The sequence below is a fragment of the Rattus norvegicus genome, chromosome 17 (genome assembly GCF_021556685.1).
Source record: "Rattus norvegicus strain SHRSP/BbbUtx chromosome 17, alternate assembly SHRSP_T2T, whole genome shotgun sequence".
NCBI classification, from domain to species: domain Eukaryota; kingdom Metazoa; phylum Chordata; class Mammalia; order Rodentia; family Muridae; genus Rattus; species Rattus norvegicus.
This window is the reverse complement of record NC_141550.1, coordinates 26412517-26435448: the sequence shown is the minus strand read 5'-3', so window position 1 is coordinate 26435448 and position 22932 is coordinate 26412517. Positions and strand designations below refer to the sequence as shown.

The 22932-nt window shown below is 44.5% G+C and overlaps 1 protein-coding gene and 1 long non-coding RNA gene across 5 annotated transcripts in view; one reads left to right on the top strand and one right to left on the bottom strand.

Moving 5' to 3' along the window:
- The window catches only part of Bmp6 (bone morphogenetic protein 6), a 255105-nt gene that overhangs the window by 52332 nt on the left and 179841 nt on the right, over positions 1-22932 (top strand). For all 4 annotated transcript variants that reach the window (XR_015640641.1, XR_015640640.1, XM_087589870.1 and 1 more), the window contains one exon: positions 18676-18756. Coding sequence is in view for 2 of the 4 variants with exons in the window: in XM_087589870.1 (XP_087445996.1) it covers positions 18738-18756 (19 nt within the window). In the remaining 2 variants the exon portion in view is untranslated. The remainder of the gene's footprint in view (positions 1-18675; positions 18757-22932) is intronic.
- Positions 1059-22538, bottom strand: LOC148000082 (uncharacterized). The gene is made up of 4 exons (XR_015641561.1): positions 22053-22538; positions 6829-6909; positions 3689-4910; positions 1059-1238 (listed from the first exon to the last, which is right to left on the bottom strand). It is a non-coding gene; the product is annotated as an uncharacterized LOC148000082 (long non-coding RNA).

Genomic DNA, 22932 nt, shown 5'->3' with positions numbered 1-22932 from the left:
TCTTCTTATGATGTCTCAGAGTCAAAACGATGCTTGAAATAAGAAAATTACACAAAAATACAGTAATGCATTACTTCCCTCCTGAGAGCATCGGGTGGAACAATTAACACTGCAGTGGGTGATTTTATATGTCAACCTGACTAGAGTAAGATACTGAGATAACTGACGAAACATTACTCTAGATATTGCCATGAAGCTATTTTTTTAGATTTAATATTAACTTTGATTTAATAATTTAAATCATTAGATTGAGTAAAGTAGGTGACCCCTCACAAACTACAAATCAGTTGACTTCCTTAAAACTGATCCATCGTTTATCTATCTGCAGCCATTATTTGGAAGATAAGATCTTACTCTATCCCAAACTGCCCTAGAAGTCACTATGTAACCCAAGTGGCTTTAAACTCATGGCAATCCTCCTGCCTCAACCTCCTGAGTGTTGGGATTACATACTTGAGGCAGCACTCTTGATCCATCTCCATTCTAATGGATTTGTTTCTCTGAACAATCCTGACTCATAGGAACATTTCCTTCCTTCCCCCTCCCTCCCTCCCTCCCTCCCTCCCTCCCTCCTTCCCTCCCTCCCTCCCTTCCTTCTTCACAAAGAAACAGATAGTATCCATTCATTTGCATTAAGCCATTTAGAATTTCACACCTATTAAATATTGGTTGGGGAACAAGAATCCACTTAGAATTCTGAGGGTTCCTATTCTGGTTAGCTTTACCCGTCAACTCAACACAGCCCAGTTACAGGAGAGAGTCCTGATCAGATTGGCCTGTAGGTGGGTCTGTGGGGGAGGAGCCTTTTCTTGATTGCTGATTGACATAAGAGGACCCAGCCCACTTTGGCAGGACCAGGCAAGGAGTCCAGGCTATGTGAGGAAGCTAGCTAGCTAAGTAGAAGCCAGGGAGAGAGGCAGTAAGCAGCCTCCTCCCATGGTTCCCGCCTCTGCTTCTGGTTGATATTTTACTTCCCTCCGTGATGGACTTGTCATCTGGAAGTGTAAACTAAAACAAACCTTTTCCTCCCCTAGGTGGCTTTGGGTCATGGTGTTTACCTCAGTAACAGAAAGCATACTGGAGCAGCTTTTCCCACAGCTTAGGCCATTGTCTGGCTTTCCTCTCCAAACTTCTGCTTCTTCTAATCGCTCTTGGGTTCAGGCATATACACCCAGAACCATTTGCTCTTCATTCATTTCATGGACAGAGCTCTTCTTCCTCTGAACTTTTTATCCCGCCTGCAATAACAAATTAAGTTAGTGTTAATGTACATTAGGTACAGTCCCCAAAACAAAAGGAATCGGCACTAACCAGTATTAAATAGCATGTGGGCACAAGCCGGTGGAAGAAATGAAAATGTAAATATGATAGAGGTTGTCTCCAGCCCGCCTCTCTGAGCTCAGACTTGCTGGAGTCCTGACGTGCATGGTGATGCTCTGCAAGGACGGCTGCGCATTTGAGCTGGTCGGTTGCACAAAGAAGAAAGTGCCAGCTTTATGGAGGTGATTTGTCCTCTGTGAGGATTACAGGTACAGGAACAGAAGAACCCCAGTCCAGCCTGTAAAGTGGGAGGGTTGCCTGCATGGCAGCCTTGTGCTATCAGGAGGGATCCAGTGTCTGGAAGACACTCAGCCTAAGCACAGGGAAGGGCACAGGGTCCAATCTAGGAGACATTTTCAGAGGCATTTTGCTCTTTTCCTTATTATGTTAGCAGACAGTAAATCTGAAAAGATGAAAAAGAAACGGTGGGGGAGAGGAGAAATGGAAGGTTAGGAGTTAAAATCCCTTTGTGTGTGTATTTCTGCCTTCTTTGGAAGCCGAGGTAGGAGTGTATATCTTTTAGATTGAAATTCCTGTCATAAACCTCATAATCTTAGCAATGCGAGTGTGATCAGTCATCCACATGAAAGGAAAAGCAGAAGCCAGCTGCTGCCTGGGCTGCTGTTAGAGAAGTTGAAAGCGAAAGCCAAATGAAGATAGGCAGTGATTTAAAGCTCAGCCTTCTCCTGAGCCTCATGCTATACTTCAGTAATCCCTCTCCTCAGAGGCAGATGACAGATCATCGTCATGGGTTCAAGGCCAGCCTGGTTTCCATAGTGAGTGTCATCTCAGCCAGGAAGAAAAGAAAGGAGAAGAGAAGAAAAGAAAGAAAGAAAGAAGACAAAAAGCACAGGAAGCTGGGGCAGGGGGATCTCTATGAGTTCAAGACCAAGGATCTTCGTGGACTATTCCCTGCTTACCAAGGACAATAGCTTTAGACATACATGCATGCCATGCTGGAGCTGTTAGGAGTTCTAGGCAGTCTTCACATCTGCAGACTAAGCTCTGGGACCTTCTCATGTTTTGCTAAGAAACATGAGCATTTTCTCGAGAGATATCCTGAAATCAGCATTTTAATATTAGGTCTTAGCACTGCATATGGAGGCTTGTTCTCGGTGTTTGCTTGTTTTGGTTGTTTTGTTGTTCTAATTTTGTATAATTTGTCCAGGCCTCTATCTGTACAGTGGAGAACTATTCTCTCTCTCTCTCTCTCTCTCTCTCTCTCTCTCTCTCTCTCTCTCTCTGTCTCTCTCTGTCTCTCTGTCTCTGTCTCTGTCTCTCTCTCTCTCTCATATTAATATTCTTTGATTCTGCAAAACTAATTTGAGAGGTCCTAAAATTTAACACATAAATTTTACCCTTGAAGTTAAGCCCAATTTTATCTCAAATATTCAAAGAGCCATTTATGGACTACCTAGGGTGCATAAGAGTATACTTGTTTGCCTGACGTGTGAAGCAAATTAAAGCTTTGTCACAAGTGCTTGAAGCAAGCATGAGGTAAGTCAAGAGAAAGCTCAGAACTCATTGAGGGAAGTGCCTTGCTCTCCCCATTGGGATGGTGGCATTCCTGTGCCCCGAGTTAGGCTCTCTACCCTAAAAGAAGGAAACTTTAACAGGGGCCCAGAGCACAGGACTCGCACTGCCAGAGCCATTAAGGTAGGAGACTCAAGAAATACTTGGGAAGGAGCCGTAAACCGCTTGAGGCATGCCGTGGTTTGGATTCAGGTCATCTCACAAAGGTTCATGTGGTAGAGGCTGGGCATGGCAGTAGTGTTGATGGGACGGAACCTCCAAGAGGTGCAGCTAGAGGGTAGAAACTAGGACCTTAGTGTCGTCACACTTGGGAGAACACATATCTTTTCTTTGGGGGTAGGCCAGTTTGGAGGGACTGAGTTGGTTGGTATAAGAGCAGGTTGGCTTAAAGCCTGCAACCACCTTGGGACATGTTCATGATACCTTTTACCTTGTTACAATGTAGAATGACTCACTCCTAACCAGATACAGTAGCGTAATTTGGCTCCAGAATGGTGAGACAAAATACCTCTCCTTCCCTCCCCTGCCTTGTACAAAGTAACTAGACTCAGCTATTTGGTCACAGCAGTTGAGCCTAATGGAGTAAGACAAGAGGATTTCCGAGTATGTGCAGAAGGAGGAGACAGGACGGAACTAGTGAATGTAGGCAGCTTGCAGATGGCCTTGGATGCAGAGCACGGGGACTGTACTTGACTGACTAAACATTTCTGAGGAAAGGCACTAGAGGATATTATGTAATAGATCAGTCAGAAAATAGACAGGGAGAGAGGACGAGGGGCACACCCACTGAGTAAGACAGACTTCAGAGACGGCAGGGATAGGGCAGCTTGCTAACCTGTGTGACCTGGTTCAGCGGGCGGATCGCACCATAAAAATGACATATGGTAAACGAATGTGGTAGGAGAATGTCACCGTCACGGGTGTTGACTACGTGCCTCTGAAGGTGTCTGCTTGTTTTGCTAGGGTAGCTCCCGGAAATAGTTTTGTTTTTTAAGCCTGTCATTGACGCAGCCCATGGTGGGGAAGTTTGGCTTTTCTCCCACGAATCTCCTAATGCCCCCCACTTTTTTTGAGGGGGGGTCAGTCCAGCAGCAGCTTGGTACTCGTCTGAGTGCAATAGTTCTGAAGGGTGTGGTTCTCAATGGTCCTTTATTTCCTTCAGGATACAAGGCAGGGGCGGGAATGAGAAAGCCAGGATGCCTTCTGGCCTTCATTGTTGATGGTTTTTTTTTTTCTTTTTGCAAATGGGATTGTAATATCCATTCTCCACAGTTCATTCTGATGCCAGTGCATTCACTGTCATTGTTCTTTACTTCATAAAGCACTTCCCTCTTTTTTTTTTTATTTTATCATTTTGTATGCCTTCTTTACATCATAGCCTCAGAATTTTCATCCAGCAGGGCATAAGGACAAGAGTCCTGAAGAGAGTGGGTGTTTTGGGGACAGACTGTAGGATGAGATTAAGGGAGGTCAGGATGCAACATTAATTCTTGTTCATTTCTGAGCTCAAGGCAGCCGCCAGCTCCATCTACTTCCCCCATCGCTTGCTTCTCTCTCTCTGTTTTTATCTTCAGGCCGGTCGAAGTTGATCGCATCTCTCTGTTTTCTTCACATTTTTCCGTCCGTGGTAAGGATTCCACATTTGAGCTTTAGTCAGCCCCCGCCTCTCCACTCTGTACTTTACGCTCCATGAGCAGATTTTGCAGATTAAGCAACACACAATTTATACTTCGGTTCTGGGTGTTTGGCAGCGTCAGTACACGCAGAAGGGCAGATGTCCAGGGAAGTCCAACTTTCAAAGACAGTTCAACTTTATTTGCAACTGCTATTTTAATAAGACTAGCAGGGTTGTTGTTGCTGCTGTTGCTGCTGTTGCTGTTGTTTTCTCTTATCTCACCTGCCAGTGGCGTTTCACTTTAGACACCCAGGGCTGGGTACACTGTAGAAGTGTGTGCAGTTTAGAGCTGACTTACGCTTTCAGCAGGCTTGAGTATGAAGCTTGAGCATCAGGCAGGAAAGCTCAGTGTCTGGTAGCTACGCTCCTCTTGACACTTGCTCTAGAAGCGACATATTTGACATTTCTAGTAAACGTTGACATATATCTTTAAATGGTGGGACACATATCACATCATTCATAACACACACCATCAAAGGAAAAGTAAAAACCTCTCTGACCTAGGGTATTTGTTACAAGCTGCCAAACAATCCATGCTGGACTCTAAAATGTTTGTGAACAGAGCTGTGAAATCATCAAACAGTTTTTTTTTTAAGTCTGAAAACCAGTGGAAGGTTCTGATCAGAGGAAATACAGTCAGGCAGGAGATGAGAGAAAGGGACAAAACATCCAGGGTGTTCCTTGCTAGCTTAAAGAATGGCACAGCAGAAGTGTTTCTGGTAGTCATGGTCTGCATCAGGTGTTTCTAGATTCTTCGCCTCTTATTCAAAGCATTGGGGAAGCACACATGGATTGCAAAGTAGCAAGGACATTATATTTATGTGATCCCTGAGCCACTGCTGAAGAGAGCAGCAGATCCCTGGATTTCAGAGTGCACAAGGACCCTGGGTTATTGCATAGGGCTTCCTTTCTGATATTTAGGAGGAGGAGGGATTTGACTGCTATGAGTGTGGCATGGATGGCTTTCTGTTATGGTCAACAGACTTGGATTATGTAAGCTTTTCTCTACTGTGAGTGACCTTTCCCATAGTGCATCTGACCTTAATCAGATGCATGCCTAGTTGTGATATGCATAAGGTGATATATGGGAATCTTTCTCTGAAAGTCCACTCAGAAGACAGAGTTTGCTTTATTGTATATGCATCTCAAACCAGTCTAGGCCAGATTGTTGCCCTCATTTCTGTGTCTGACATGTTCTAGAATACATTTTTATAAAAACTGTTGATGATTACAAGGAAAGAGAAATGTATTCCATTTTTCAGAGTGTAGAATATGGGCAGCTTGGTGAAGGTAGGAGGGTACTCAGTTGCTAGGTACATTGCCAGGAAAGGGATAATTATATAGCCCAAGCCAAGTGGAGTTCCTTCTACACTGCTAAGGAATTCTGTATGTTGCCTGTCTTAGAAGCAAGAGTTGGCAGAGTTAAAAATATGGGGCTCTTATTAGAAAGAAATGTTAGCCCTTTGGTACCTCAGAGGAATTGTAAGGCTCTGGTATAACCAGGAGCACAGGAGAATGAACTGTGACTAGGGTGGACCTTTGCTAAGCTGAGATTCTTGGAGGCTGAGAGTGGATTAGTCTTCGTTCTATTGGCGTGAAGAGACACCGTGACCAAGGCAACTCTTATACAGGAAGGCATTTAACTGGGGGCTTGACTCCGGTCTCAGAGACTTAGTCTATTACCATCCCGGCAGGAAGCATGGGGGCACACATGGTGCTGGGGCAGTAGCTGAGACCTACATCCTGATCTGTAGGTAGAGAGAAAGTCTGGTTCTGATATAAACCCCACATCCTGTGATGCACTTCCTCCAAGGCTGCATCTTCTCCAACAAGGCCATACCTCCTACTCCTTCTAACCCCTTCAAATAGTGCCACTTCTTCATGGCTAAGCACGCAAATATATGAATTTTTAAATAATCTCATTCAGATCAGAGAAAGACAGGCTTCTAGATAGTTTATATGGAAACTGCTAATGACCCAAACAGACCAGTGACCAAAACTGAGCCAAAGAAAGATTGTGAGCCTTCTCATTGGTATCTGTTGAAAAGCTCTGTTTTGTTGTGTGGATTGTGCCTCTTCCAAAAGTTTAAGCTCTGGAAATGAATTCTCCTGTTAGCGCGTTGATGGCTTTTGAAAATAGCCTCTCCAACAATTATGGTTAGATGAGGTCATGAGGATAAGCCCCATGGTGACATTGGTGGCTTTCTGAGAAAAGGAAGATTTGAGGTTCATATGTTGTACTTTCTGGATTTGGTATGCACACAGGAGTCAGCAAAGAGACCCTTAGCAGAAACTGGTACCTTGATAATGGATTTCTTAGCCTTCGAGGATACGAGCTGCTGAAACCCATATGGCTTGTAAAGTGGCCCGTCTGTAGTATTCTGTTAAAGCAACATAAAATAGATTATGACAATAATCCATTCAACTTAACACTCATTTAAAACAGTCAGTGTGCCTTAAGTGCCAATCATGCAGCAGATGCTGTGAGTTGCTGGAGTTAAAAAAGCAAAGGAGCCATGTTTCTGATTGGAGTCGATGTTTTCTATCAGCTATCTCAATCCAACCATGAAAGCTCATGGAGATGCAGAGTCGTGGGGAAGGGGAAGCCAACAGGCATGATGTGCTGGGAATGCCTGAGGACCGTGGGGGTCTGGGAAGTTCAGAGTCCACCTAATGGATGCAGCCATAGTTCCATGTTGGCAGATCAGTGTGTGTGTGTGTGTGTGTGTGTGTGCGCGCGCGTGTGTGTGCATGTGTGTGTGCATGTGCGTGTGCATGTGCATGCGCATGTGTGTGCATGTGCGTGTGCGCATGTGTGTGCATGTGAGTGTGCATGTGTGTGTGCATGTGTGTGCATGTGTGCATGTGAGTGTGCATGTGTGCACATGTGAGTGTGCATGTGAGTGTGCATGTGTGTGCATGTGTGTGTGCGTGTGCATGTGTGTGCGCATGTGTGTGCATGTGCGTGTGCATATGCGTGTGCGCATGTGTGTGCATGTGCGTGTGCATGTGTGTGCGCATGTGAGTGTGCATGTACGTGTGCATGTACGTGTGTGTAAGTATATGACAGTTGCATGTTTGTGTCCTTGGAGGCCAAAATAGGGCACTGGATCCCCTGGAACTGGGTTCATAGGCAGTCGTGAGCCACCTAGTATGGGTATTGGGAACTGAACTCAGGTTGTCAGAAAAGCAGGAGGTACTCTTAATGGTGAACCATCTCTCCAGCCCCAAATCTTTTTCTTTTATTTATTCATTAAAATTATTTCCATACACTATATTTTAGTGATAGTCTTTCTCCTCCCCAACTCCTCCCATATACTCCCCCAATTTCATAATCATTCTCTCTCTTGAAAAACAACCAAAACAAACAGCACCCAAAGAAGCACACACACACACACACACACACACACACACACACACACACACACACACACACAATCTGTTTTGCGTTAGCCTATTATGATCAGGCAGCCTACCCTGGGATGATTTGCCCAGTGTCACTCGGAACATTAAACTGACTTTCTTTCTCCTAGTGCTGTCAATTGCAGTTTCTTGGTTAGGGGTGGAATTTCCTTCTCTGTGCTGAGATTTTGTCTGGCTTATGCACGTGCTCTGTGAGTTCATGTGTGCATCAGATGTGTCTCCACCGTTTTCTTGGAGTCATCCATCAGTTCTGGTTCTCACAGTTTTCCCACCTCCTCTTCCACATAGATCCCTGAGCCTCGAGGGGAGGGGCGAGGTACAGACGTCCATTTAGGACCACATGTTCCAATCTCTCAATCCCTGCCCACTGTCCAGTTGTGGGGCTCCGTGCTAATTACCATCTACTGCCAGGGAGAGCTTGCTTCAGGAAAGCCCTGATCTGTGGTATAGCAATATGCTGTTACAAGTCATTTTGCCTTGAATAGAAATCAGAAATGAAGGCTCATAACAGTAAGATAGCATAATTCAAAGATCTTTTTAGCAAGCAATTTAAAGTTTAAAGGAAGAGCATACCAGTAGTTTGGTGGCCTCTGGTTGAAATAATTACTCCTGCAGGTAACTTTGGGTTTTTGACTGTGCTCTGAACCTGTTGATGATGTCAGGAAAATGACTTAACTTCCTTGGACCACAGTGCCCCATCTATCATGAAGAGCTATTCGGCATGGATGCTGGAGTTTTCCCCAGTCCTGTGATTTTGGTATCTAAATAAGCTTCTAATTTTCTTCCTTCTGCCAGGGTTGTAGAATCTGATGACTGTTATCTTCTCTGCTCCTTTCTCCAAAACATATAGAGCCCTGGCATTCCATAGCAGTGGTTCTCAACCTGTAGGTCGCAACCCATTTAGGGGTCAAATGACCCTTTCACAGGGGTTACCTAAGACCATTGCAAAACACAGATATTTACATTATGATTCCTAGCAGTAGCAAAATTACACTTATGAAGTAGCAACAAATGTAATTTTACTGGGAAAGTGAATAACATTTGAAATGTAAATAAAAAATATCCAATAAAATAATTTAAAAAAGTAATTTTATCTTGGGGGGGTGTGGGTCACCACAACATGAGGAACAGTATTAAAGGGTCACAGCGTTAGGTAGGTTGAGAGACACTGCATAGACATTCATTTGGTGTCTCATACTGACCTAATTGTAATCAAAGAAAAGGGACCAGGTTTGGAGTTACCGAAATAACCTTTCATTCCCATCCCTTTCTCCCAAGCCCGTAATCAGGAGAGATGTGGGGTGGATAATGGAATAGCCCAGACAGATTCATGCTGGGGTCATGAATCAGTTAGTGATCTCTGTGAATAGGGACATCCTTTTCCCTGGGTACCAGATGTTACCAGCTGTAGAGCTGGAATATCCTCTGGAAAGAACTTGGAAACTCTCCTTGCCAGTAGAGAAGTGTGTGTGATGACACAGTTTTTGAAATATACCCCACTCCCCACATTGGGTTGGCTCTTGTATTTGAGTGTTTAGTCCTCAGCTGGTGGTGTTGCTATGGAACATTGTGGCATCCTTAGGGGGTGGAGTCTTGCTGGAAGAAATAGACTACTAGTACTGGACTTTGCGGTTTCCCTGTCTGGCTCCATTTCCGGTTTACAGATGCTTTCTGATTTTGGACTATGACCAGGTGCCTCATACTCCTGATGCCAGGCCTTCCCCACTGTGAAGGACTTTATTGTTTCGAACTGTGAGCCCATCAAACTGTGAGCCCATCAAACTGTGAGCCCATCAAACTGTGAGCCCATCAAACTGTGAGCCCATCAAACTGTGAGCCCATCAAACTGTGAGCCCATCAAACTGTGAGCCCATCAAACTGCGAGCCAATAGGAAGCTTTCCCCCTTTAAGTTGCTTCTTGTCAGGTTCTTGACAGGTTCTCATTGTTATGGCAAGAAGGGAAGTAACATGTCTACTTGTTCACCCCTGCTGCCACTACAGAAGGTAAAATGTCTGAAACAAGCTAGAAACAGATTATTTTAACATTATAACTTAATGATTTTTTTCTTCAGCATTATTGTTGTCAATGATTCAAAATGGCAGCTCAGCAGTTCCTATGTGGCCTGTTAACCTGAAATGATGTTGACCAGAGAAGTTGTTGATGGGACAATATGGCTCCTCACTGAGCTCTGGCTCTACTGAGGTGTGCTAAGAGTTGGTTGGAGGGTTTTTAGAGGTTATGTGACGGGGAGAGCCGTGAGAAGGAGGATGGGAAACTTAGGAAGGAGACCAGTGAAGAGCCCTCCTGATGGAGGACAGATCTACACCACGAAGTTGGATGGGGCTTTGCCCTATGTCAATGGCTCTCAACCTTCCTAACACTGTGACTCTGTAATACAGTTCCTCAGGTTGTGGTGACCCCAACTGTAAAATTTTGTTATTAATTCATAACTGCAATTTTGCTGTTGTTATGAATTATAGTGTAAATTTCTTCATTTTTCTGATAGTCTTAGGTGACACCTGTGAAAGGGTCATTTAACCCTCACAGGGGTCCGGATCCACAGGTTGAGAACCACTGTCTTATGTGGTCTGTGATTATATTGTCCTTTTTGTCTCACAGAACCACCAGTGACATCCTTACCACTTGCTAGTAATGCTTGCTAACGGTTTGCTGTGCCAGCTTCCAAGGTTGCTTAAGGACAGCGGAAGCTACCTTGACAGTCCAGCCACCCACAAGTTATGTGGATGTAGCCCGAGTCCCTGCTCTGAAATGTTTAGGACCAGAAGCATTTAAATTTCAAAGTCTTTCAGGTTTGAGCATATCTGCAAAGACTTAACTAGTGGGTTGGAAATTTTGGATTAGGGATGTTTAACCTGTATTAAGTGTACTATAATATCATGTTGTCAAATATTGCCAGAATCCAGACTTTTTGCCTAAGGGGAAACTATAAGAGCCATTAAACCTTGGTTTTAGCCTTGCTTAAATAAAATTGGAATAAAGTTTAGTGTTCAAGTTTCAGATCATCAGTTCCTTGTATGTTTCTTTTTTCTCATACTCTCTTCTTTTTGCTGTCTTTGATTTACTGTATAGCAGCAGTTCTCCACTTATGGGTCTTGGTACCTTTGGGGGTCAAATGTCCCTTTCCCAGGGGTCACTGGGAAAACCCAGGTATTTACATTATGATTTATAGCACTAGCAGAGTAACCGTTTTGAAGTAGCAATGAAAGTAATTTTATATTTGAGGGTTGTAAAGGGTTGCAGCATTAGGAAGATTGAGAACCACGGCTGTGTAGTTCATATATACAAAACTTGTGGGGGTTGGGGATTTAGCTCAGTGGTAGAGTGCTTCCCTAGCAAGCACAAGGCCCTGGGTTCAGTCCCCAGCTCCGGGGGAAAAAAAAAAGAAAAAAAAAAAAAAAACTTGTGGCAGCTGGAGAGATGACTCAGCAGTTAAGAGCACTGACTGCTCTCCCAGAGGTCCTGAGTTCAAATCCCAGCAACCACATGGTGGCTCACAACCATCTGTAATGGGATCCAATGCCCTCTTCTGGTGTGTCTGAAGACAGCTACAATGTACTTATACATAATAAATAAATCTTAAAAAAAAAAACTTGTTATGTTTTTATTTTGTCTGAGACCCAGGAAGATCTTAAACTCACTTAAATTTTTTAAAAAATTTACTTATTGTGAATATGTGTGTAGGTGTGGATGGGGTGTGGTCATGACTGGCTCGGCCCACGTGTCATTTTCGCGTAGAGGTCAGAGGACAACTTTAAAGGAGTAAGCTCTTTCCTTCCAACTCGTTTTTGAGGCGGGTATGTGATATCAGGATCCAGTTTAATTGTCCAAAATCAAACCATGCTGTTTGAATTTATATTCTGAAATTCTAGGTCAGGAAATGACATTGATACCACATTTTACTGAGAAGCAACACCCGACTCCTGTCCCCGGGGCTGGGAATGGAACCTAGGTGAACTCTATCACTGAACTGAGCACACATATATACAATAAATAGATTCAAAAATTTAAAAAATGAGTTCAAGATCTGCCTGGGGGGAAAGAATCACAAATATTGAATATATAAACTACACAGCAGCAACGCCCAGCTCTGTAAAACCAACCTATGAGTCAAACAAACAAGAAGAAATCTAAATTTAAATAACAGCTACCAACTAGGCCTCATGCCTGTGATCCGAAGCAGAGACAGGAGGATTGACACAGGTTTGTGGCCAACTGGGGCTACATAGTGGGTGGTTTCAGATCAGCCAGAGATAGCAAGACCCTGTTTCCACAACAAACAAAAATAATTGAATAAAACGACTTTTAAAAAGTTTATTAAATGGGGCTAGTGAGATGCTGCTGTGGGTGAGGGTACTTTCTGTCAAATCCATTAACCTGCCTCTATCTAGAACTCATGTGGTACAGGAACTGATTCTTACTTAGAAAGTCGTCTTCTGATCGCAAGAATAGCATGCTACCTGTGCATCCACATGTATGCAATAAATAAATGTAAAAGTTAGTTCATTCTCGTTTAGGATTTTCATGTGCCATTTTCAAATTCTTTTAATTTTAGCCTCATCTTAAGTTCTTTCAGGCAGGGCTGGAGAGATGGCTCAGTGGTTAAGAGCACTGACTGCTCTTCCAGAGGTCCTGAGTTCAATTCCCAGCAATCACATGGTGGCTCACAACCATCTGTAATGGGGATCTGATGCCCTCTTCTGGTGTATCTGAAGAGAGGGACAGTGTACTCACATACATGAAATTAATTAATTAATTAAAAAAATTTCTTCCAGGCAAATCAACATTGAAACCCAATAAAGCAATAATAAAATAATTGGACACGTCATCTTATGGCGAGAGCTTGTTTTATAATTTTTCAGTAGAAAGGAGATTTTTCAATCATAATCTTGAGATCAAGACTCATTAAATAACTCACAAATTTTATTCTATATTTAAAAATGTTTGTATAGTGGCAAACTTTATAAAGTAAAAGCTAAACAAATTTGTTTAAAACAGAATGCCAACAACTACCAAGGGTTCCTTGGAGTTGATTCTTAAAATTCTATTAGAAGGAAAGAATATATCCCTGCAAACTGTCTTTTAGCCCCCGCATGAGTGCTATGGCACCTGAGAGTGCTTTGTTTTTAAGGATACTTTACCGGCTTGCAGAACGACACTGGTAGCATCATCACTTCCTTAGTTTAAAACCCACCACGCAGAAAAAAGGAGGGAAACCAATAAACCTTCCAGTCTGGCAAAGCCATGCCTAGGTTTTTAGCCAAGAGACCAGGGAACTTCCTTTCATATAAAATTTATATGTGAATGTTGGTAGCACATTGATTCAAAATCATTCTACAACAGGAAATACCCAGATATCTTCCCAACTGCGGATGTATCAATAGAATGGTGTAGTCATCAGCCAGGGTACCATTCCGCAAGGAAGGGACCAAGTCACTGATTCGTGTAACAACATGTGTTGCTTTCGAATGTACAGTGTTAAGTAAAAGAAGCAACCCCAAAAGACCACGTTTTGTGTAATTTCTCTTACGTGACATGGACTTGTAGGAGTAGATCGGTGGTTGCCCGAGGTTCAATGTGGGGGAGGTGATGACTGCCATGGAGGACAGATGGGGCACTGGGGATGCTGGATGGTTCTAAATCTTGGTTGTCATTGTTTTAAGGATCTTACTGCATAGTCCAGACTGCCTAGGAGGTCATGGTTCTCTTGGGATTGTCTGGTTCTGAATCTTGATGAGTCAGCATTCTGATTCCTAGAAGTCTATACCCCAAAATGTCACTTATTTTTTAAGAGTCTCTCTCTCTCTCTCTCTCTCTCTCTCTCTCTCTCTCTCTCTCTCTCTCTCTCTCTCTCTCTCTGTGTGTGTGTGTGTGTGGTGTGTGTGTGTGTGCATGCCATGACACCTGTGTGGAGGTCATGGGACAACTTGAAAAAGTCAATACTTTCTACTGTGCGGGTTATAAAGATTGAACTCAGGTTGTCAGGTTTGGCGGCAAACACTCTTACATGCTGAGTTATCTCGCCAGTCCCAAAGTCAATTTTATTGTATACTGATTAAATAGGAATAAAACATTAATCTCTTTATAAATATTAGATTAAGGCACTTGCTGTGGTCCATCTTGCACTGGCCAAAAGAAACACACCCAAGCCTGTGCCTCAGCCACACCAGCCAGGGGGAGGCTGAAAGAAAGATACTCAAGCACCTACTGCAGGTGTCACAACGGACAAATGTGTGATAAAGAGACAGGAAGAGAGCACACAGTGGAAAGAGAAAGGGAAGCTGAGGAGCTCATGCACTGTGGAGAAAAGTGGAGCTGGAGACTCGATGGCACTGAGGAACAGGCAGCTGTGGGAAGCCATGGTGAGGTCCTGGACCCAGGCTGCCTCCATGGGTCATGTCTGGTCTGGGTCCATGGTCTGCTGCCAGGGACCATGTCTGGGTAAATGGCCCTATGGCAGCTGGGTTTTGTGTTGATGTCTCAGGCCCATGTTACCACCAAAGACCATGCAGATGTCCCTGATCTGGACTGCTATCTTAGGCACTGGGCTGAACTGGCGCCATCCCATACCTGGGGACCCTGAAGGTAGAGAGCAGGAAAGCCATCTCCAAGGGCAGGAGTGCAGGAGAGCTGGCCCTGCCCCTAGTCTGCCCTGGGGTAGCTTGGGTAAGGGAGAGATCCCCCCGCCCTTTGCCACCTGTGACAGGTGGGAGAGCTGTCCCCAAGGACATGAGAGAGGAAGAGCTATCCCTGCCCCTCACTGGGTGCAGCATTGGCTGATTAAGCCAGGGTGTTGGTGGTGCAGGTGCTGCCTCTGACAGGTGGGAGAGCTGGCCCTGAGGACTTGAGAGCTGGAGAACTGGCCCTGCCAACTGTTGGTTGTGGCACTGGGTGAGCCAGCAGGGGCCAGTGCTGGAGAGCTTGCTCTTATGATGGTATAGGAGAGCTGGCAGGCTGACCAACTCAGCTACCTCTCAATCCAGATCTGGGGCTGTGAGTTGGTCCGCTCCATCATCTACCCTACTTATGATCTGCTGGAGTATGTGAAAGGGCTGGTCATGCAGATTCAAAGCCCGAGAACAGGCAGGGCAACAACGGGCTATTAGGAGGAGTCCCCCTGAGGATCCAATATAGATAGTGCAGCAGAAGCCAGAGGCCTGGAACCAGACTCATTGCAGTGAACATTTGCAAGTAAAGATGTGGGAACAAAAGAAAATAGTGTGTCACAGCACTGTCCATGACAAGGTCTTTTATCATCATCATCATCATCATCATCATCATCATCATCATCATCATCATCATCATCATCATCATCATCAAATCTTATTTTGGGGGAGTGAATATGCTTGGCCCAGGGAGTGGCATTCTTTGGAGGTATGGCCTTGTTGGAGGAGGTGTGTCACTGTGGGTGTTGGCTTTAAGACACTTGTCCTAGCTGTCTGGAAGCCAGTCTTTTGGGTTTGCCTTCAGATGAATAGGTAGAACCCTCAGCAGCTCCTGCACCACATCTGCCTGGACGCTGCCATGCTCCTGCCCTGATAATAATGGACTGAACCTCTGAACCTGTAAGCCAGCCCTGATCAAATCTTGCCCTTTTGAAGAGTTGCCTTGGTAATAGTGTAAAGCTTCATAGCAGTAGAACCCTAACTGAGACAGAGGAAAAGTGAAGGGTGATATGAAGGGATGGGGAGATGTGTAGGGTTGGGGTGTATGATATGAAATTAATTCAGAGTATCAATAAAATATATATTAAATTGAAAAATAAAGGACATCTTTTTTGTTATTTATTTATTATTGTGTATGGAGGTTATGCGTATATGTACATGTGAGTGCATGGGCAGAGGAGGCCAGAGGTAACTGTTGAGTCATCCTTAATTATACTCTATCATCATCATCATCATCATCATCATCATCATCATCATCATCACCACCACCACCACCACCACCACCACCACCACCACCATCATCATCATCATTTTTCCTTTTCTTTTGTCTGTGTGTATGTGTGTGGGTACATGCTTGCCTCAGTATGCATGTGAAGGTCAGAGTACAGCTCGTGAGAGTCATTTTTCTCCTTCTATGCTGTGACTTGAATTCAGGTCATTAGGAGTGGAAGCAAGTGTCTCTCACAGAACCTGGAGCTCACTAATTCTCCTGCTTCCTCAGTACTGGAGTTATAGGCACTCCCAGCTGCACTGTTGGGGTTTTTGTTGTTGTTTTTAACTTTGAAGTCCTTAGACTCACATAACAAGCACTTTACTGAGTAAGCCATCTTGCCAGCAATCCTATCCCTTTTTTTCAACAAGAGTCTGTGACTTTAATTTTTCTGAGACTACTGTTAATGATGATTCTTTAATGCTTTAACCTCCCTTCTATCCCACCATCCACCAGAGGTAATGGAAAAGAAAGGATTTGGGGGAAATGGACCTGTTTAGAAATGGTTCTTTGGAGCAAATCCCATCTGCGTTGTCAGGAAGTCAGCAGTTCAGTTCACAGGTTAGCAGGGGCAGCTCTCTCTACTTGAAAGCACCTTACGGATACAGCAGCCATTCAGTTCAGTAGCGTCAGGATAGCATTAGCAGTGGCATGACCTAGCAGGACTCAGCCAAATCAGCACAAGTAAGCAGGATGGATTCAGATTAGGAGGAACCCAGGAGAAGTTCTTGGCTGTGCCTTTCTCAACTAAGTAAAGATCAGCGAAGACTGGAGACCAACAAGCATTGCACAGCTAGCTCTACCAGCAAGCCAAGCTCAGCTCCATCACTGTTCGTTGGGCCCTATTTATACTCTCTCCAAACATCACATGTCCTCCATGAGTCTTGCCTCAGCTTGGAAGTTTGTCTCAGCTGACATACCCTGACACTCAGCCTGAGCCCATGAAAGTGGCAAGAAGCCACAGCACACCACCAGAAGTTTTTTGGTGTAATTCTCTCTATGGCATCCTAATAAATGGAGCTCAACTAAGCAATGTAAGGCCGACCAATACATGCATACATGAGAGCCCTGATAGAAGAATCTTTCATCATGTGTCTTTTCACATGCTTGCTTTAGCAGAACATCCTTTCACCTGTGTCTGCTTCAAGAAAACATGTCTTCATGTGTTTGCCCCAGTAAAGCACCATCTAACACAACTGATTTTTCCAAAGAACCCTTAGGTTTCCACTTCAAGGGTCTTATAGCCTATGCCAGATGTTCTTAACCTTCCTAATGTGGTCACCCTTTAATACAGTTCCTCATGTTGTGGTGACCCCCAATGATAGAATTATTTTCATAACTACTTCATAACTGTTATTTTGCTACAGTGATGGATTGTAATGTAAATACTTTCAGAGACAGAGATTTGTCAAAGGGTTCAAGACCCACAGGCTGAGAACTGCTGGTCTATGCTGACCATCACTGTGTAGGATGACCTTGAACTCCTAATTTTTCTGCCCCCCACCACCCAAGTCCTAGGATTGCAGGCACATGCAGCTGTTGTACCACCCCTCACCTTGTGAAAAACAAACAGGGACCTTCCTTTTTTTTTCTCTTCAAAACAAACTCAGTATACCTTGATGTATGAGAATGTACGCTGAGAAGAAGGACACTGGCAGAGTATGAGAACATCACTGCTGCCATAAGTTTCACTGTCTCCACTCAAGTGGTGTGGTGACTTGAATAGGAATGGCCTCCACAGACTCATTTGTTTAAATGCTTGGCCTGTGGGGAGTGGCATTAATAGGATGTGTGACCTTGGAGGAAGTGTGGCACAATGGGGGTGGGCTTTGAGGTCTCGTGTGTTCAAGCTCCTATGTTCAGTGTAGAAGACACAGGCTCCTTTTGCTGACCATATACCAAGATGTAGAACCCTCTGCTCCTCCAGCACATACCATGCTTCCCACCATGATGATAATGGACTGAAATTCTGAAGCTGCAAACCAGCCTGATTAAATGTTTAACTTTATAACAGTTGCTTTGGTCTTGGTGCCTCTTCACAGTAATATAACCCTTCAACAGGTAGGTGGTGAGGTAGAACCTTCCAGAAACCCCTCAACAGCCCTTTTCTCCTTCAAAATGAAGGTTACTATTGCTGTTATAAAACACCACTACCAAGGTTTCAAGAGGAACCTTACCAAGAGGAAAGGGTTTATTCAGCTTACACTTCCACAGCACTGCTCACCACCAAAGGAAGTCAGGACAGGAATTCACACAGGGCAGGTACCTGGAGGAAGGAGCTGATGCAGAGGCCATGGAGGGATGCTGCTTACTGGCTTGCTCAGCCCAGGGTTGGAACCATCCATGGTGGCTGGACCCTTCTCCATCAATCACTAAGAAAATGCTAACTCTGAGGGCTTGCCTACTGCACAATCTTATGGAGGCATTTTCTCACCCTGGGCTCTCTCCTCTCAGGTGATTTTTGCTTGTGTCAAGTAGACATAAACCTAGCCAGCACAAGGGCCCATGTACTTATACTTGGTTCTGAACTTGTGTGTGGCTAGAACCATGTCTCAATAAATCCTGCATCCCTAGTGGGAGATACAGTTCTATTTCAAGTTACTTTTCTGTATAACTTTGTATAGATATGCCAAGTAGCCACAAAATTATCATAGCCTGGCTAATGCTCCAGTCTCTTCTAGGGCTTAAATTTGCGTATGAACATTAAGAGAATTGCAAGTAGTTAAGAAATGTATGTAACATTGCTTCTTTACATTATGTTTTTCTCCAGGGTTATTTTCCAAGCACGGCTAGAGGCTAGATGTCGGTCTTGAACTTAGGCCCAATACACCGATGCTGTCAGATATCCTTGGTAAGTGGCCAAATAATGATCTAGGGAGTTTTTCCTGCTTTGTTCTCTTGAGCTCGTGGTTGACCAGTGATGTTTCAGTCTGGGGGAGAGGCTTTTTGAAGAGTGTGTACTGAAACCTGCTCTACACTTGACTATTTCGAAATTTCTGGTAAAAGTAAATCTGTATGCCTGGTCTTGTCTTAGCTTGACTCCTGTATGGTGGTTCCAACTCTCTCCTCTCCCTCTCTGTCTCTCTCTGTCTCTGTCTCTGTCTCTGTCTCTCTCTCACACACACACACACACATACACACACACACACCACAAACTTACACAGACACAGACTTAGCACACACTCATGTACTACAATACAGACTTACACACACAAACTCACACACCACATATAACACCCCCACAGACTTACATACACACTCACTTACATACACTCACACACACAGACTTACACACACTACACACACACTCACACCCACAGACTCACACACACTCACACAGATTTTTACACACACTCTTTCACACACCATACAGCGTACACATACACAGATACTCTCACATATCAACACACAAACACCACATTCTCACACACCACATACAGACTTACACACACACACACACACACACACACACACACACACTTCTATGTGCTCTTTGTGGTACAAGTCAATTATACTTGTGTGGGTTTTGTTATTCTTTCCATTGAGAGAACCTGGAGTCTCAGCTCTGGGTTTCAGGGCTGGGGCAGGTTTTAGTTTCTTTGCAGTAACCAAGCCACAACAGAAATAAACAAAACAATCTCTAACAATTAAAGAATGTCTTGAAGAATGATATCAGTAACAAATCCTAACTCTAAAGAGGGCATGCATTCTCCAGCTAACTCTGCCAGAATTGGATATCACAGCCTGAGATCCTTTCAGAGAGCCTGACGGGCCAGCCGCTCCTTCCATTATTAGAGCCAACCACAACCACACCAGTCAGGGGAAGGATATTCCTCAGCTGGGTGTGGCCAGTGGGGCCACCAAGACAAGGATTTCTTGGTACTACACAGGGGTGATTTTTGTGCATTGGCTTTTATAAACAGGGTTCAGCTGGACGATTCTTCAAATATATTCATTTCCCTTCTGCCTGCCGTAGCTACAACTTTGAGTTTCTTACCTCACAGTAAGAGTTTGAATGGAAATAAGTGTTTCTATTTTTGCTGATGTGTTCTAAGTGAGAAGCTGGTATAATTCACCTACATTGTTAAAAATCACCCCCATGGGATTTGATAAATGTTGGCACTCGAGACCTACAGAAGTCTAGAATGTTAGTGCCGGAAGGGAACACTTCTGTAAGCAAATGTCAGGGCTTGAGGGCCCATCACTTATCTGGGGTTCCTTAGGTAATTAGTGGCAAAGAAAACTAACATCTTGGAAGCTCCCACTTTCCGGTCAAAGCCTCTTTTCCTATGTTGTTTGCATGCTCTCCAAACACACTAACTAGGTTGACTCAAGGCAATTGAGAGTAGGCATGTTTGAGCAGCATCTCAAGAACATAGTTAAACATTTCTTACAGGGACCCACTGAAGAGTCTGAGGAAGGCAGACTTTAACAGTGCTTTAATTTGACAGTTAGGTAATATTTGATATGATAAAGCTTCTCTTCCAACCTTCCAGTTAGCATTCCATGATGTTATTCTTGGTGTTTATAATACCGCTATTAATAAGCTTCCTCCTCAAGACTCAAGACATGAGAGCGTTTGTTCTAGAAAGTTCCAGAAGCTCTGTTAAAACCTCTTTATACTATACTGGTTTTGGTGGATGATAGGTCCATCATGAGCCATCGACTGTGGTTGGATTATACAGGGTTAATATGTAGGTGGATACCTGCATCATAGGTTGCATCCTGGAATCACATGTCCTGAAGAGAAAGCGCAGTTAGCAGAATAGACTATAGAGGTAGTTGCCAAGAAAGGGGAGATATGTGGGAAGGGGTGAGCCAAAGCCCACTCTAGCTACACTATCAAAAATCAACCAGAATTTGTTTAAACAACGGGTAGGACTTTGTTTACAGGAATAGGTTGGTCTTGTGGAATTCAGTCGAAGCTATGCAGCAAAAAGGAGGTGTGTATGCAGCAAAAAGGAGGCGTGGGAATCAGGAACCGGAGAGCCTTGGCCAAGATCATGGCTTCACTCTCCTTTTTCTTTTCCCTCGCTTTTTCCTCCTCTCATTTTCTTTCTCCATTCTGACATCCCCTCCCCCATCCTTTCTTTCCCCTCTCTCCCTTCCTCTCTTTCCATCTCCCTCTCCCGCCCCTCCTCCCTGTCACCCTTTCCCCTTCCCTCTGCCTCCTGTCTTTCTCTCCCATTCCCCTTTCCTTCCTTCCTACACCCATTGGCCATCTCTGATTTTAACTTTTCTTTGAGAGAATCTGTTTGGATGCCTTATCTTGGACTGTGAGCTGAGCATTAAGTAGAGATAAGGCAACCACATCCATTGCTGGGTTACATGTGTGTTGCAGGGGGTGTGGGTGGGGTAGGGTGGTGGGAACTTACTGTTACAATCGCCTAAGCCACTTCAAGGCTAAAGCAGCCCCCCTCACCCCCACAAGGGCACCATTAGACAGGGACTTGAAGCTTTTCATAGTGGCTGTCCTTCAGGACAGAACGAGGATATTGCTAATAATGAATGAGACATCTGCCAGTTGATCCATTGCTCCCTTTCCCAGTTTGCAGGTGCGGAATGTGGAGAAAGGTGTGCTGGGAAGGGAAGGAGGCAGATGGCAGTGGGCTCCAAGAGAAATCTCACTTCTAAATGGCTGCCGTTAAAATAAGGGGAAAGCTCCCTGCATAGCCACGGAACTGGAAGGAGCCGGCTGCTGAACCACAGCTTTCAGTGTTTCATGCTGCAGCTGATGAGGTAGCGGAGAGGCAGCCTACAATGATCTCTTTCTTAGCCCTCACTCCACAGTACCTTTAAGGAGCCCAGAGCTCCTCCCCGAGACAACTCAGGTGCTGCTAGCTTTCTGTTTACATTCGGCAGCCTCACCCTCTCCTCTGGGAGGGTGAGTCACTGCCCTGGATTGCCAGTGTCTGAGCGCTGAGGAACATTAGGATAGTCTCATACTGCCAGGTGAAGTCACATTTCTAAAGCTAGCAAAGGTTTAGGCTAGCGAAGGGGATGTACAGGAAGGGGTCCGGGTTAGCCAAACTGAAGGTCCACCTCAGTAAAGAAATAATGCCAGAACCAAGAGCGACCTGATAGAAGCAGAAGACAAAGATGGGGAGACCCAGAGGAACTGGGAAGTGGGGAGATGAGATTACTCACGGGCGCTGCCAAGCTGACACTGCAATCTGATTGGTTTGGACGCTTGTTCACAGCCGCTGAAGCCGAGCCGCCATTTTGTCCTTAAAGCACCTTGAATTTGACAGAGCTCCTTACTCACACTCTAGACGTCGCCGCACCCCAACCACATGTTCTGGGGGCAGCCATCCTCTCCATTTTGAATGAGTAAAGTGAGGCTTGATCCGGTGAATAGTCTAAACATCCCATTGGGTGAGTCAGCTTTCTAAGACTGGAGAGAAACAACCCTGAAATTATCAACTCTTGAGGAAGAAAGGCTTCTTCCGGCTCTTGGCTTCAGAGGTTTCAACCCATGGTTACTAAGCCCTGCTGCTCTGGGTCTGTGGTATCACGGTCCATCATAGCTAGAGCACATGGCAGACCCGGTATTTGCACCTCATGATAGCCAAGAGGCAAAAGGAGAGATAGGAAGGTGTCCTACAATCTCCTTTGATGACTCGGCACCCACCCGATAAGCCCCACCTCTTCCCCTCTCTGCTCCCTGTCATTCTTGAAGGTCTGGTCTTTTAGAATATAATATTCTTATTATTTGATAACTCCATACAATACGTTTTTTATCATATTCATTCCCAGCTCCTCTTAGATTTACCCCACTCTATGGTTCACGCTCTCTCTCTTGAAGAAAAACAATGACAACAACAAACCAAAATGAAACTCTCCAGTCCAATTTGTATTGTCCTAATATTCTTAGTGTAGAGCCTGCCCCAGAGCATGGGTAACCTACCAGGAGTCACACCCTTAAAGAACACTGACTTTCTTTCCCTCAGTAGCTAGCAAATGGCAATAGCTTCTCAGGTAGGGTGGAACATACTGCTTGCTGCCCACTAGGATTTGATCTGGCTCG